Source organism: Carassius carassius, chromosome 46 (genome assembly GCF_963082965.1).
Source record: "Carassius carassius chromosome 46, fCarCar2.1, whole genome shotgun sequence".
Classification (NCBI taxonomy): Eukaryota; Metazoa; Chordata; class Actinopteri; order Cypriniformes; family Cyprinidae; genus Carassius; species Carassius carassius.
The window spans coordinates 22,485,810-22,499,358 of NC_081800.1; the positions used below are offsets into that span (position 1 = coordinate 22,485,810).

At 36.9% G+C, this 13,549-nt stretch overlaps 1 protein-coding gene across 1 annotated transcript; it reads left to right on the plus strand.

Annotated features, from left to right (window-relative positions):
- The first annotated feature begins 789 nt into the window (after positions 1-789).
- Positions 790-3,118, plus strand: LOC132129639 (protein FAM43B-like). Its single transcript, XM_059541281.1, has one exon. The coding sequence runs from the start codon at positions 1,159-1,161 to the stop codon at positions 2,098-2,100; it is 942 nt and encodes a 313-aa protein (XP_059397264.1). The 5' UTR covers positions 790-1,158; the 3' UTR covers positions 2,101-3,118.
- Positions 3,119-13,549: the final 10,431 nt, after the last annotated feature.

A 13,549-nucleotide genomic window follows, 5' to 3' on the forward strand; every position in this document is an offset into this window, starting at 1 on the left:
TTGAAAAAATTCAGATATTCAGAAATTGAGTGTGATGAAGCATGAGCAGTTGAGTACTTAAAAATATTCAGCAACTATCAGTTAACTGCTTCAGCATGTTTTTGATATGTTCCACCTTTTGTTCTGTGAATGACTAACACAAAAATCAACACAAATTAATGCATGTAGTTGTTAATTTCCATACAATTATAAATCAATAGGGACTGGCGCTTTCAGGCTTTTGAAAGCAATCAAAAGCCCTTTAAAAGTAGTCCATACAATTTGTATTCCACAAGTATTCTGAAGCCATATGATAGCTTTGTGTGAGAAACCATGAATCATTTGCACAATATTAAAAATTCCATAAGTACCATAATTTACATTTTTGGATGAACAGTTGATTCAAAGAAACCTTTATTGAAAGTCTTGATCTTTATTTAAATAACTTGAATAGTGATATATAAAAAGTGAAAGTGAAAAGTGATATATAAAAAAGTCTGGAGCAGAAAAGTAAGATGTACTGTATATAAGCCCTTATTCTTTGGCTTGAAATGTAGTAAAAATTATAGCTGATAAGAAAGCGATTCATCCTTTCAAATGTGAACATGTTCAAATGTCAAGAAGCAAATGTCTCTCCAGTCGTTTCAGGGTCTGCAGCCTACGCACTAGCTCCACTGGACATTTAATAACTACAATAACGTGCTTGTTCTAGCACCTTCTTTCTTTTGCAGCCGTTACATAAAGTCGTTTCCTGGTGTTTTTCTTGAGGCTGAATGTAATAAATTAGAGCTGGGCGGTGTGATGGTATATACCGACGATAACAATGACTCCCAGCAGGTCAAAGCACTCTCATAGGACACTCTGACACAAGGATGAACCCTCTTCTTCTGCCTCAGGGTCAGTGGTCAGAGACTGCACAACAGACCATCAGGTGAGACAGTCAGGGGTTTGAAGGAGTTAAATGAGGACCGTCGAGGCTTCGAGCCCAGCGCTGATCAGTGATGCAGGAGGAGGAGGAAGAGGAAGGAGGAGCGAGCAGAGCCTTTCTGCTTTCAGTCTCTCGTCAGCGTGTGCCAGAGCAGTCTCCTTTGCTGTACTTCTCTGAGAAGCACACACACCGGAACACTCTTCATTGCTGGTTGGGGGAGAGTGCTGAATCCTTTCCTCTTTACCTGGATCATGCTGCCCTGGAAAAGGAGTAAGTTTGTGCTGGTGGAGAATGAGTCCAAAAGCAAGCCGAAAAGTCTTGGAGTCGGACTGACTTATCATTCCCTGCTTTCGACTTTGCTCCACTCCTGTCCGGACCTTGTTCCCGACTGCCCGTTTCAATGGCTAGGGAGTGTTTTCCACAGCAAACGGCAGAAAGTGGTGCTCAACAAAGAGGAACCCACCTACAGTGTGCGTTACCTGGGCAGCACAGTCACCATCATGGCTAAAGGTGAGGATTGCATGCAGGAGGCGGTGGCTAAGATTTGGACTCGCAGCAACTATGGCGAACAGAGCACCAAGATGAAGCTTACCGTCGGGCCGCACGGAATTTGCATGGGGGTGGATAAAGGTGGCAAAAAGAAGCCTGTCCACCTTTTTTCCCTCAACCGTATCACATACTACAGTGCTGACCCCTTCCGGCCAAAGATCTTTGCTTGGATTTACCGGCATCAGGTGAAGAATAAAGTGGTGGTTCTACGATGCCATGCCGTCCTGCTGGTGAAGGCAGAAAAAGCCCGAGCGTTAGCTCTCAACCTGTACCAAAACTCAACATCGGCATTTAAAGAGTTCAAACGACTAAAGCGCCAGGCCGACTTCCGTCATTGCCAGCAGCAGCTGTTGGGCGAGGACATTGTGCCTCTTATGCCTCTTCGGAGACTCCTGAATGGCCAGTGCCACTACCAGCCACCTGCAGAAAAGCCTGGAAGCGCCACGCGGCTCTCCTCAATTACTGAGGAAGAGGAGGAGGATGAGGATGGACAAAGGGATGCTGAATCCACCAACATGAAAAACGCCGGAACTCCCAGTCCTTCTCCTCCAGAGAAAGATCTAGGGAAGATCGTAAATAGACTGGATGAGGTTTCGATTACCAGCTGGGATGAAGCACAGATGACTATCAGCACTCTGGTGTGACGCTGAATGGATACAGTTTAGTGTCCTCACCACTGAGCCTCTGTTCTGTCGCCTTTCCCACCAACCCACTCTGTCTGGTACATCCATCGATGCACCGTGAAACAGCCCTCCGAAACTTGGGATAAGGTCAATTGGCAGCCTGCACAGGAAGCGTTACACGGGCTGCATGGAGAGGAAGAGCCAGTAGAAGCACACTGTAAGGAAGACCACATGTACAGCAATCATCCGGAGTTTGTTGAGAGCTTACACCGAAAAGCCTTTATCTACCCCCAACATCGAGCAAAGCTTAAACCGAACACCCAAAGACAGTAAAGCATTCATCTCGTACTCATGGGACCCAGTGATTTTATGAATACATGCCAAGTCCTTTAGACTGATGGACTATGAGAAGGAACCTAGAAGGAACCTTTTTGTCTGACCAGACGGTCTTTTGATGTTTAAAACTGTCCCCCGGTGACCTCTTTCAACTGGCTCAGCTTCAATAGGATGCGGTTAAAGCCGGTTTATTGGCATTGGGAGCAACACTAATGAATTAAACCATAACTTAGGAATCGAGCCATTGACTTGACATGTTTACTGCTACCATTCGTCATAGCTCTGCTAATCAGTAATGCATAACAAGGGTCATGCAAACAACCTGTGACGTTTGAGATGGGCCTTTTAAAACATTTATAAATGGTATCTATTTAACACTGTGATTTGTCTGGGACCAAAAGGCAGCAATGCATCTTGTATTTATACAAAAAAAAGCTATTGTAATTTATGCTGAATATTTGTTGGTGTAATGTGGTCATCGTAAAAAAATATTTTTATGAAATTCACGTGAAGGTCGTAGCTCTCATCTGTCGACTCTGGTACGTGTTTTTGTAATTTCAACTCATTGTATTAATCTTCTGGAAACTGACTGGGGAAAATTATGATTTTTTTTACTACTTTCATCTTTTTCTGCACAATGGAACACTGTCAGTGTGAAAAACTGCCAAATGTTGTATAATAAAATGTTTGCTTATATAAATTATGAATTTTTAGAGCCCCAGCTTTCCATTTATTTAATCCCAGAATGATTGGATTGAGTGTATTTGAAAATGCAGACTCAAGATTTCCAGGCTGTATTTAGAAAGATAATAATTCCTAGATAAAAAAAAAAATGGTGCAAAGAAAAGTAAAAAAACAAAAAGCCCATTGACAGCCTGTGAGTGGGCTGAGGAAGGAGCTGATTTCATCTGAACAGCATTTAGCTTTTCCGTCAAAGTGAGGCTATTAATCAGCCGATTGAACTGTACAGGAAGTGAGCATTAAACACCTGGACAGGCAGCACAGAGCTTTCAGCTTGACATTAAATCAGCCAGAAGAGACTTCAACAGCCTCTCAGACTCAGAGCATTTTGTTGATTACAACAGACAAAAAGACAAGCACATTAATTACATTAAAGGAGGCAATCAAGCCATACTGTATCTAGAGATATGTTTAATTAATGTTATATGACAGAGTGAAAAGAAGTATTAAAAAAGATCAAATAAAAGTTTTTAAAAAGATCATGTTTTTTTAATCATGGTTTTGGTCTCAGATTTTTTTTGTGGTCTTATGTTTTTTGTTAACAGGCATTAGCGTGGGGCAGAGAAAGAGAGAGAGAGATCCATGAAAAAACAAGTACAATCAGTAAATGACATCCAGATGGCAGCAGAAAGGTGCATTATGGGAGGACCACATATTTTACATTATTATGAGGCATGCATTTCATAGGCATTATTTTGATACATGTCATTTCCATAAAGTATACTACATTCTAAATGATTAATTTACCCCAAAAAGTGATTCTGTCATTTACTTTCCCTAATGTTGTGAAATGCATTTCATGCTTGAATCAAAGCCTATATCTATCTATCTATCTATCTATCTATCTATCTATCTATCTATCTATCTATCTATCTATCTATCTATCTATCTATCTATCTATCTATCTATCTATCTATCTATCTATCTATCTATCTATCTATCTATATATATATCTATATATATATATCTATACATCTATATAAATATCTATATATCTATATATATATATCTATATATATATATCAAGTGCAAGGTTGGGGGTTCGATTCCCCGGGAACACATGATAGGTAAAAATTGATAGCCTGAATACACTGTAAGTCGCTTTGGATAAAAGCGTCTGCTAAATGCATAAATTAAAAATTTTTAATTATAAAAACAAATTTGTTTTTGGAACACAGAAATTGTTATAATGTGACTTTAAATTTAGTGCACAAATCATACAAACTACTTTTATGATGATTTTAGAGCATAACAGGCATGGTCATTTTGAACTGTTGGTTTAAGAAAACAGTTGTGTAAAGATTCTTCAAAATTTCTTTTTTGTCTTTCATGAAAAAACTACCAAAAACAAACACATCTATAATGTTACAAAACATTTATATCAACAAAAGAGGCCATTTCAAATAAATGTATATTCCCAGTTTCCACAAAACCGCAGTAAAGTGTTTTAACATTGATGATTGATGCTCACCAAACCAGCATATTAAAATGAGCCTGACCTTAAACTTTGAGCAATAGTATTTATGTGTCCTGGTATCTGATAGATTGACAACCCGATCTGGACATTTAGTGGCTGTGGTGGACACCATTTTGTCCGTGGGATGGGATTCTGTAAGTGTAATCTTACTTCTAACTCTTGACGTTTAAAAATGTGAGTGTGGGTTCGAGTGTGAGAGTGACAGACTAATGGTAGTGAAGGGTTTTTCTTCTCTCCTATAAACCTCAATGAAAGTGTTAATAGAGGAACAAGGGGTGCTGGGCCAGGATATACAGGATCAATGAGCCATCTTTCAGGCATACAGGGAGAGTAAGCAATAAAATGGATGACAGCCCTGTTTCAGGTGTGTGTGTGTGTGTATTTAAAAGCGAGAGATAAAGAGAGAGATACTTGCATTTGTATTCTTCAGCAGCACTGTTCTCTTCCCTTGAACAGCAGCGTTGGACTCTGCATTATTACTTCTAAACACACGGTGCCAGATCAAATTCCCTGAAGGCTCAATCATAAATAGTTAATTCCCAAGAAATATTTGCACAAATTGTTACAGGGCAAATATTTTTGCTCCATTCAAATTTAGTTAAGCAAAGCTTAGACAGTGATCAACTTCTAAATAAAGCTGGTTTTATTTAAATCTTTCAATTAAATTGTCAAATAAAAGGCAGAATAAGAGAGTAAGTTTCCTGAACAAATCTGGCAAGCGAGTACAGAACTGAAGGTGATTTAGTAGAAACTGATGCTAACTGTTGTTATGTGTTATTTTAAAGTCATCAAGTAAGTTATCCATTTGTAAATTGTAATTGAATAATGTGTTGGTTCATTAAACTCATATCAATAATTGGTAAAAAGAGCTTCCAAATGAAGATAATTCAAAATTTTTGTTTTGTCAGACAAGTATTTCACACTTATATATAAAGGTACTCTATTCATCAAAAGTTTGGGGTTGGTAAGATTTTTAAAATGTTTTATGTTAAGTCATTTGTTTGATCAAAAATACAATAAAAAAAATATTTGAAATATTATTACCATTTAAAAGAACTATTTTCTATTTGAACATATTTTAAAATGTAATTTATTCCTGTGATGCAATGCATCATTCCTCCAGTCTTCAGTGTCACATGATCCTTCAGAAATCATTCTAATATATACTGAATGCTGCTCAAGAAACATTTCCTATTATTATTAATGATGAAAACAGTTGTGCTGCTTAAAGAATTTTTTTTATTTTTATTTTTTTGCAGGATTCATTGGTGAATAGTAGGGATTCAGAATCGATTCACAAATGTCAAAGATTGATTTTCAATTGGAAGTCACTTTGAAGAAATACACTCAAAATTAATGTGTTGAACTGCCATTCTTAAACAAAATCTACAATGTTTACTTCAGCATGTTCCTGGTCATTGTGCATGCTTTCCAATATAATTTTTTTTGAATCTTTGAAATTACTTCCTATTTGAAAATAAGTCAAATTATGGAAGTAAATGGCTAGCATATGTCATCATGTGAACTTTATATCTTCATTAAAATAATAATAATAGATTCAAAAGGAACAAAATGCAGTTCTAACGCACAAACAGCTGCAGGAAATTAGATTGCCTACAGTGCAATTGTTATGCAATGCCATCATAAATCAGGCCAAATAACTCATCCACGCTAATCCATAGAGTCCGAGCTAAAAGAGCTTCAGTGTTATTAGCACTACAGAACAATATACTCCAAACACAAGCCACCCAAAGGGATCCGGGCTCAATGATACTCGAAATAAAGAGGCGCTGAATTTTGCATGACCCTTAAAAAACAGTGCTTGCACACCGTTATGACCATGTGCATTTCATGGAGGATGAAAGATATTATTCTCTGACCATCCTCCCAGTAAGAACAGCCAACATCTGAACTGTTCATTAGAATCTGTGTGACTTGAATATTTCAGTGTTTTCATCCAAATAATTCTCTTTGCTCGTGAGTTTTTCTGCAATTCTTTGCACAGAGAACAAGATGAGGAGAAACATTTATGTGGTGAGGGTCCTTCAAAGATCAAAGCACGATCTTTGATATTGATGCCATCACAAGTTTTAGCACTCAACATTCAAATTTAACTAGCAGAAAAATAGAGAGAAAAAGGCAGGTGCATTGTTTGTTTTTACAATTTCGAAAAAAAGAAGATGAATCTGAATAATAGCACATCTCTCTTTAATAAACTGCATGAAAAACAAACAGTGCTAGATGATGCTAAACTCCACACCCAAAGTTTGAGCAATATAAGTGTGGCAGAGGATTGTTTGATTGGAGGATTTGTTGTTGGCTGGGTCTGTGAGGTCATTCTGACTCAGTGCTGAATAATTGTTTGGCTCTTTGCTAGAGCGCTGACATTTAAAAGGCGACATCAGTGTCACTAATCTTAGCAGGATTATTGAGGATATTAGCACAACAGGGGCCAGTTTAGAGCAGAGCCTCTGTTTCACACTATCAAGCTCATAATTAGCTCTGTTATGCTGAAATTTACGTCAGTAGATTCGCAGGCCAGCTGGTGGTTGTAGACTGTGTCAGATTTGAATTTGAGATGAACGCATTTGTGCAAAGTCTTGTCCAGCGATAGAATTAGCCAGAGTCAAGTCACATTTATTTATATAGCACTTTATAAAGATTGTTTCTGAGCAGCTTTACATGATAAAACTGGTTAAAAGAGCTCTAAAGAACTCATTATAAGTGTCATAATTTAGATCTGGTCAATGTTCATTTGATTCAGTTCAGTGGCAGAGTTGATGTTACAAAGTTAATCAGTTATGAATCAAATTCTATCAAACTATAAAACAGCTTGAAAGACAAAAGTGTCATTATTCACACGAATTTAGTACAATGTTGATTCAATTCCATTCAATTACTGTAAAAAAAGCTAAATATGCAAAAATGAATAAAAAATTAGACCACTTCAAAAGCAGCTCTACCAAAGGCAATAGCTTCATAAACTTAGATTATTATTAATTATTATTATTATAAAATAAGTAAATTATATATACTGCTGTGTGTGTGTACTTTGGATGGGTTAAATGCAGAGCACGAATTCTGAGTATGGGTTACCATACTTGGCTGAATGTCACAGCACATTTAAAAATCTCATGTTTAATTAAATGTTTCTTCCTGTTTCTTTTTATTTTGTTTTCTGAGTAAAAATTGTTTCACCACCAAATAATAGCACATCTCTCTTCAAGGAACTGCATGAAAAAGATCAAATAAATAAATATCGTAAAATAGAGGTTTGCGTATCTGAAAATATTCTTGATTTAGGTGAAATATTTATTTAATTATTTAATTTAATTTCATCTCATTTCATAAGAACAAATCCAGTCTATGAAATCCCCATGCCATATAACAGTAAAGAATAAAAAGGGTGATAAAAAATTTAATTAATTAATAAACAATTCAAAATTTAAATTGTGAGAAGTTTAAACATAAAAGTGTGATGTGACGGTGCAGTTACAAAAAAATATTTGCAATTATGATAAGTTGCAGTTGATTATAAATTGTGAGATATAAACTCAACATTCCCTTTTTTAGTCTGAGGCAGCAGTGAACTTATGTAACAGGAACATGCATCAGACAGATACATCAATCACGGGGCACCAACATTGGGATACAGACCCTAATTAGTAAATTATATGTGTACCTCATCATTATCTAATCCTTCTTCGCCTCATTGCTGGGCTTGTTTTATTACTTTCCCTTGAAAAGCAATATATTGTATTCGACCTCATGACATGCTTCTCCTCTGGGTGAAATCCAGTACCTCAGCTGATGTAATAACACCTCTCTTGCCAATAAGATCTTTGTAGAACATTTTCTACCTCTGGCAATAGCTCTCAGACATTTCTGCTTTGGAGACATGCAGCTCTTAAACCTTTTATGTGTTTCCGAAAGAAAGATCCAGATGACTTTGAAATGCAGGCAAACAACCTTTATCAAAAAGCTCCAGCTGCCTCTGGGTTGATCTCACTGGCAGCAAAGCAGCAACAAGATCTAGAGCCAAATGCTTGCAATCCCTCTCACAGGGAGAGAAATGACATGACTGGAGGACATTCACTTAATACAGACACTAATTAACAAACAACCTTGCTCACATGCAAACTAGGAATGTGTAAAACTACTTTAAATCAGTGGGTCGTCTATAACATAGGGAAGCCGTTTCTGCCATTAAACAAGTTGCAGTTAACTATTTTATTTTTTATTCCTTAAGAATGACTTATCACATTATCACATCCAAACCAGTCTGTATTGCATATGCAATATCTTGAGTGAATATTTCCTAGATTTCACAAGGGATGCATTTATTTTATTACTCTTTATGGTGACTATAAACTATTAAATTGGTCAGGAAGGAAGATTTTTTTTTTTTTTATCAGACATATAAGTTATTGCAGCAAAAGTTCATTTGAGGTCTTTTGGCATATAAGCAAAATGACCGATATGAATAATCTGAATGATGAAATTAATATTTTGTTTATAGCCGGCTATGTATTCTCTCATCATCTTTTGCTATTGACAAAGGTTGTAACTTTGCCTCACTTTGAAGTTAACGTAAGGTCACTTTGTGCATTAAAGCTTTTTTGAAAGGCCCAGTCCATTTGAGATGCACAGGAAATCAAACACCGCCTCTCTGTCTTGATTCAACTACACACTCGCGGTTTTTTCTGCACAAAAACTCAATGATAATCCTAAACATACAGTGAGCTTTCTCCCATATTCTGACAAGCTTATTGAGTTAATGAGGTGAGAGAAACCTTTATTATTTCATGATATTCTGCCCTTCAGCTTTGCTCAGAGAGGCTTTCATAATGCAGCTGAATTTATTAAGACAGTAATACAAAATATTCTCACCGGAACAGCTCAAAGCTACATTATATACATTCATCCTTCGTTAACATGAAATAGTCAGATCTCTTTCCTGTTGCCAAACTATCCTCGCGTGGCTGTTAAATTTGTCCTCTGAATAAATATGTTGAACTTTTAAGTGTTGCTTTAGTCAGATGTCTTCCGCAGGCTGACATGTCAGATCCTTGGAGCCGGTTGGAGGGACACTTAAACATGGATTTTTGCCAGTTGGTCTATTTCCTTAATTGAAAAGTAGAATGCAGCTCAATCATTGAACTTTTTTCTCACAACATTTTACATGCAATCAATTTAAATGTTGGGAAACACTATACTTAAAGTATTTATATATAATACATTATAGTTTTAATGCATTAATTCTGCCTTGTAATGCTTGTAGCGCTAGACACAATTGTATCTAGTAGCTTGACAAACTTCATTCAAGTTTATGCAGCAAACCAATTCTTTTTGACTGAAAAAGTGTTATTGTGTGGGAAAGTCTTCTTTAATTTAATTAAGTTACCAATGGCTTTGAAGACAGCACGAAAAGCGTCTGAACTGCAAAGCCAAACACAATGTTGCATGAGAGAATCTCCAGTTCATTATAATTTGTCCTTATGTTTTTACCATCTGTAATTAGCTTCAAGCTACTAACAAGAAATAACTGCTGTAAAATAAAGCCTTCATGATCAGATTCCATAAATAAAGTATTTATATTTATAATCAAAGCACACAGTTTTTACACTAAAACAATCTTCTAGGTGTTGTCAATCCAACAAGATATGAAATGTTAACTTTAATTTCAGCTTTCTGAGTCCCTGGGGAAAACAGAGGCACTGTCCGTAATTGAGACCAGCAGACTGGGCTGAGGTTTCATGTGTTGACTGCCAAAGGAGGAAGCTCCTATAAATCCCCTTCATATGAATGTTAGCAAACAAGGCCATTTTTTGAAGCCCTTCCAAAACAGGAGGTGTGAATTTTTTTAACGATAGATCCTCTTATCATCAAGCGCAGGTGGCTGTGGCACAGAAGTTATTGAAATGGTGCGGTGTGCCTAAACCCACTTGGCTCCTCCGTATAAATGGATGTCTTGATAATTTTTTGCACAGAGTGCACTGTCATTTATGATGGGATAGATAGAGGTGACACTTAAAGCCTTGCATTATTTATGCAAGATTTCTGCTTGCTATTTTTCAAGGCCAGATGTTCAAGGTTGTTTGCAGATGGCGTTTCGAGAATGTGTCGCATTTCTTTTCTTTAATTGCATGCTGTTTATAATGGTTTCAAGTTCATGACACTTTTGATATTTTGTATGCAATGCAATTACATTTGTACACTTTTAACCCTCCTGTTAAAAAAAATAAAATGAAATGAAATACTTGTGCTCTGGGTTAAATACAATACAGGTACATCGGCTTCCAAGCAGTTTGTTAAAATTCGACACACTGAAATGCAAATAACTACAAGTATAAATATTATCTAGCATAATCTGTACTTAATTTAAGTAGAATTTATTGCCATTTGTACATATATTACATTTCCATATATGAGATATATTGTAATGTATTGTGAAAAAAATATTTTTATGTGTGTTATTTATAAATTTTTAAATAAAATCTATATTGTTGACATATACTGTATGGTTGCTACATGTACAGTAACACTACATAATATATCATCATATAGATTTTAACATATGTACATATGCAAATTTTACTACAGGAATTTTATAAATGTTTACTTTCATCTACCCAGAGAAAGTATGCATGTGAATATTATATATTGCCTTATAGGTAACATATATGGCAATATCTCTCTTGATATACAGCAATATATGTCATATGTTACATTTTGTTTCATCTCATTATCAAACTGTGAAGGTAAAATGGGTTTCTCACATTTCCATTCAGTGCTGCAGCAGTCTAGAGACTGAGATACTAAAAACTAACAACCAAAAACAAGCCTTTTAAAGTCAAAGTCAAAGTCAAAGTCACCTTTATTTATATAGCGCTTTAAACAAAATACATTGCGTCAAAGCAACTGAACAACATTCATTAGGAAAACAGTGTCAATAATGCAAAAATGATAGTTAAAGGCAGTTCATCATTGGATTCAGTTATGTCATCTCTGTTCAGTTAAATAGTGTCTGTGCATTTATTTGCAATCAAGTCAACGATATCGCTGTAGATGAAGTGTCCCCAACTAAGCAAGCCAGAGGCGACAGCGGCAAGGAACCGAAACTCCATCGGTGACAGAATGGAGAAAAAAACCTTGGGAGAAACCAGGCTCAGTTGGGGGGCCAGTTCTCCTCTGACCAGACAAAACCAGTAGTTCAATTCCAGGCTGCAGCAAAGTCAGATTGTGCAGAAGAATCATCTGTTTCCTGTGGTCTTGTCCTGGTGCTCCTCTGAGACAAGGTCTTTACAGGGGATCTGTATCTGGGGCTCTAGTTGTCCTGGTCTCCGCTGTCTTTCAGGGCAGTAGAGGTCCTTTCTAGGTGCTGATCCAGCATCTGGTCTGGATACGTACTGGATCTGGGTGACTGCAGTGACCCTCTGATCTGGACACAGACTGGATCTGGTGAAAACTTTTGGGTTGGGTTGATTCAGAAGAGCCTTCATTTTTGGGTAAATGTTCGAGTCTTAAATTTCATGTATTTCATATTTTAGTATTTGAAAGCTAAAAAAAAAATTTGCTTTTTCAAAGATTTTAGGCAGATTGCATTAAAACCAATGGATGGAAAATGACATTTCATGCAGTTTGAAAATCAAATGTGGGTCAAGCTGAACAAAAAAAAAAACACAGCAGGAGGGTGAAGTGTTCAAATACTTTTTCGTCCACTATAAGTTGTGCATGTGCCCTTTATCCTGATAATGCTTTTGCTGTGCATGTGGTTATGTCTGTCTCTCGCTCCCAGTAATCAAGGTTAGGCGATCTGCTTATAAAATCACTCCAGAGCACTGAAGAACAGGAGTCTGAAAGCAGGGTTTGAGTTATGAGGTTTACAGTTTTGATCACATCGTGTTACGCAACATTCAGGAACATTGTGTCTGTGTGAAATTCTGCAGTTCGTTCCCAGATGCTCTTAGACACAGACTTCAAACCAGCTCGCTAGGGACGGATTTTTTAAAACTAATTTGACAGAGAAGAAAGCTGGCTAGCTGTGAATTCGCTCATAAGATGAAACACAGTTTCAGGAACACATTGTGCTTTGGGGAAGTATAATTATGGTAGTGAACCCTCACTGTGCATTGTGTTTGGCAGCAGAGAGAAACTTTTGTTTATAATTTCAATACTGAACACTGCTGGAAAACTGTTTATTGAAAGGTCACACGCTAATGCTGCCAGCGTCATTGCATGTTAACCCAAGGACAGCCATTAATTGCAGATATTTGGGTTTGACACTTGACATTTTGAGGTTTTTGAACAGGTTCAAGTGAATGGTTTAACTCAAGGTTTGTGCGCTCCATTTAGTATTGCATTTATGCATAAAATGAAATCTTTTCTCTAATATAATTTTGCATTACCTCCAACCTTAGACCCAGGTGTCAAACAATGGGTTTTATAGTGCAGTTATAATTTCTGCTCAGCACATTGTGGGATTTGCATAATATGGCACTTGCTGCCCTGATGTATGTTTCCTCCCATATAATGGAGCATGCTGGCAGGATTGTTAGGGCTGCAGAATTGGCGTGCTGAAATAAGGGGGTAGGGAGGATTGGTTTAGGTGCTCTGCACTGTAGGCAATACCTGTATTGTTCAGATAACAGTCAAGTGCTCTTTTATTTGCCGCAAGCTAGAACTGGTTCTGATCCAAAGCTCTCTAGAGACAGATGACAGACATCTGCTGCACACCAGACCTGAAATGATGAGACCTGGACTACATTCCAAAAAACAACAACAACAACAACAGCAGGCACTTTTACATGACCTATCATCTATCTACCGTCACTAAACACTGTACATCATCACAGTATTCTATAGTCACCTTAACAGATTCATACCTCTATTCAACTACTTGTCATTATCAGTGAG

Bases quoted from the DNA above. Each gene is read 5' to 3' on its own strand.
- LOC132129639 (XM_059541281.1), top strand. From the start codon at position 1,159: ATGCTGCCCTGGAAAAGGAGTAAGTTTGTGCTGGTGGAGAATGAGTCC.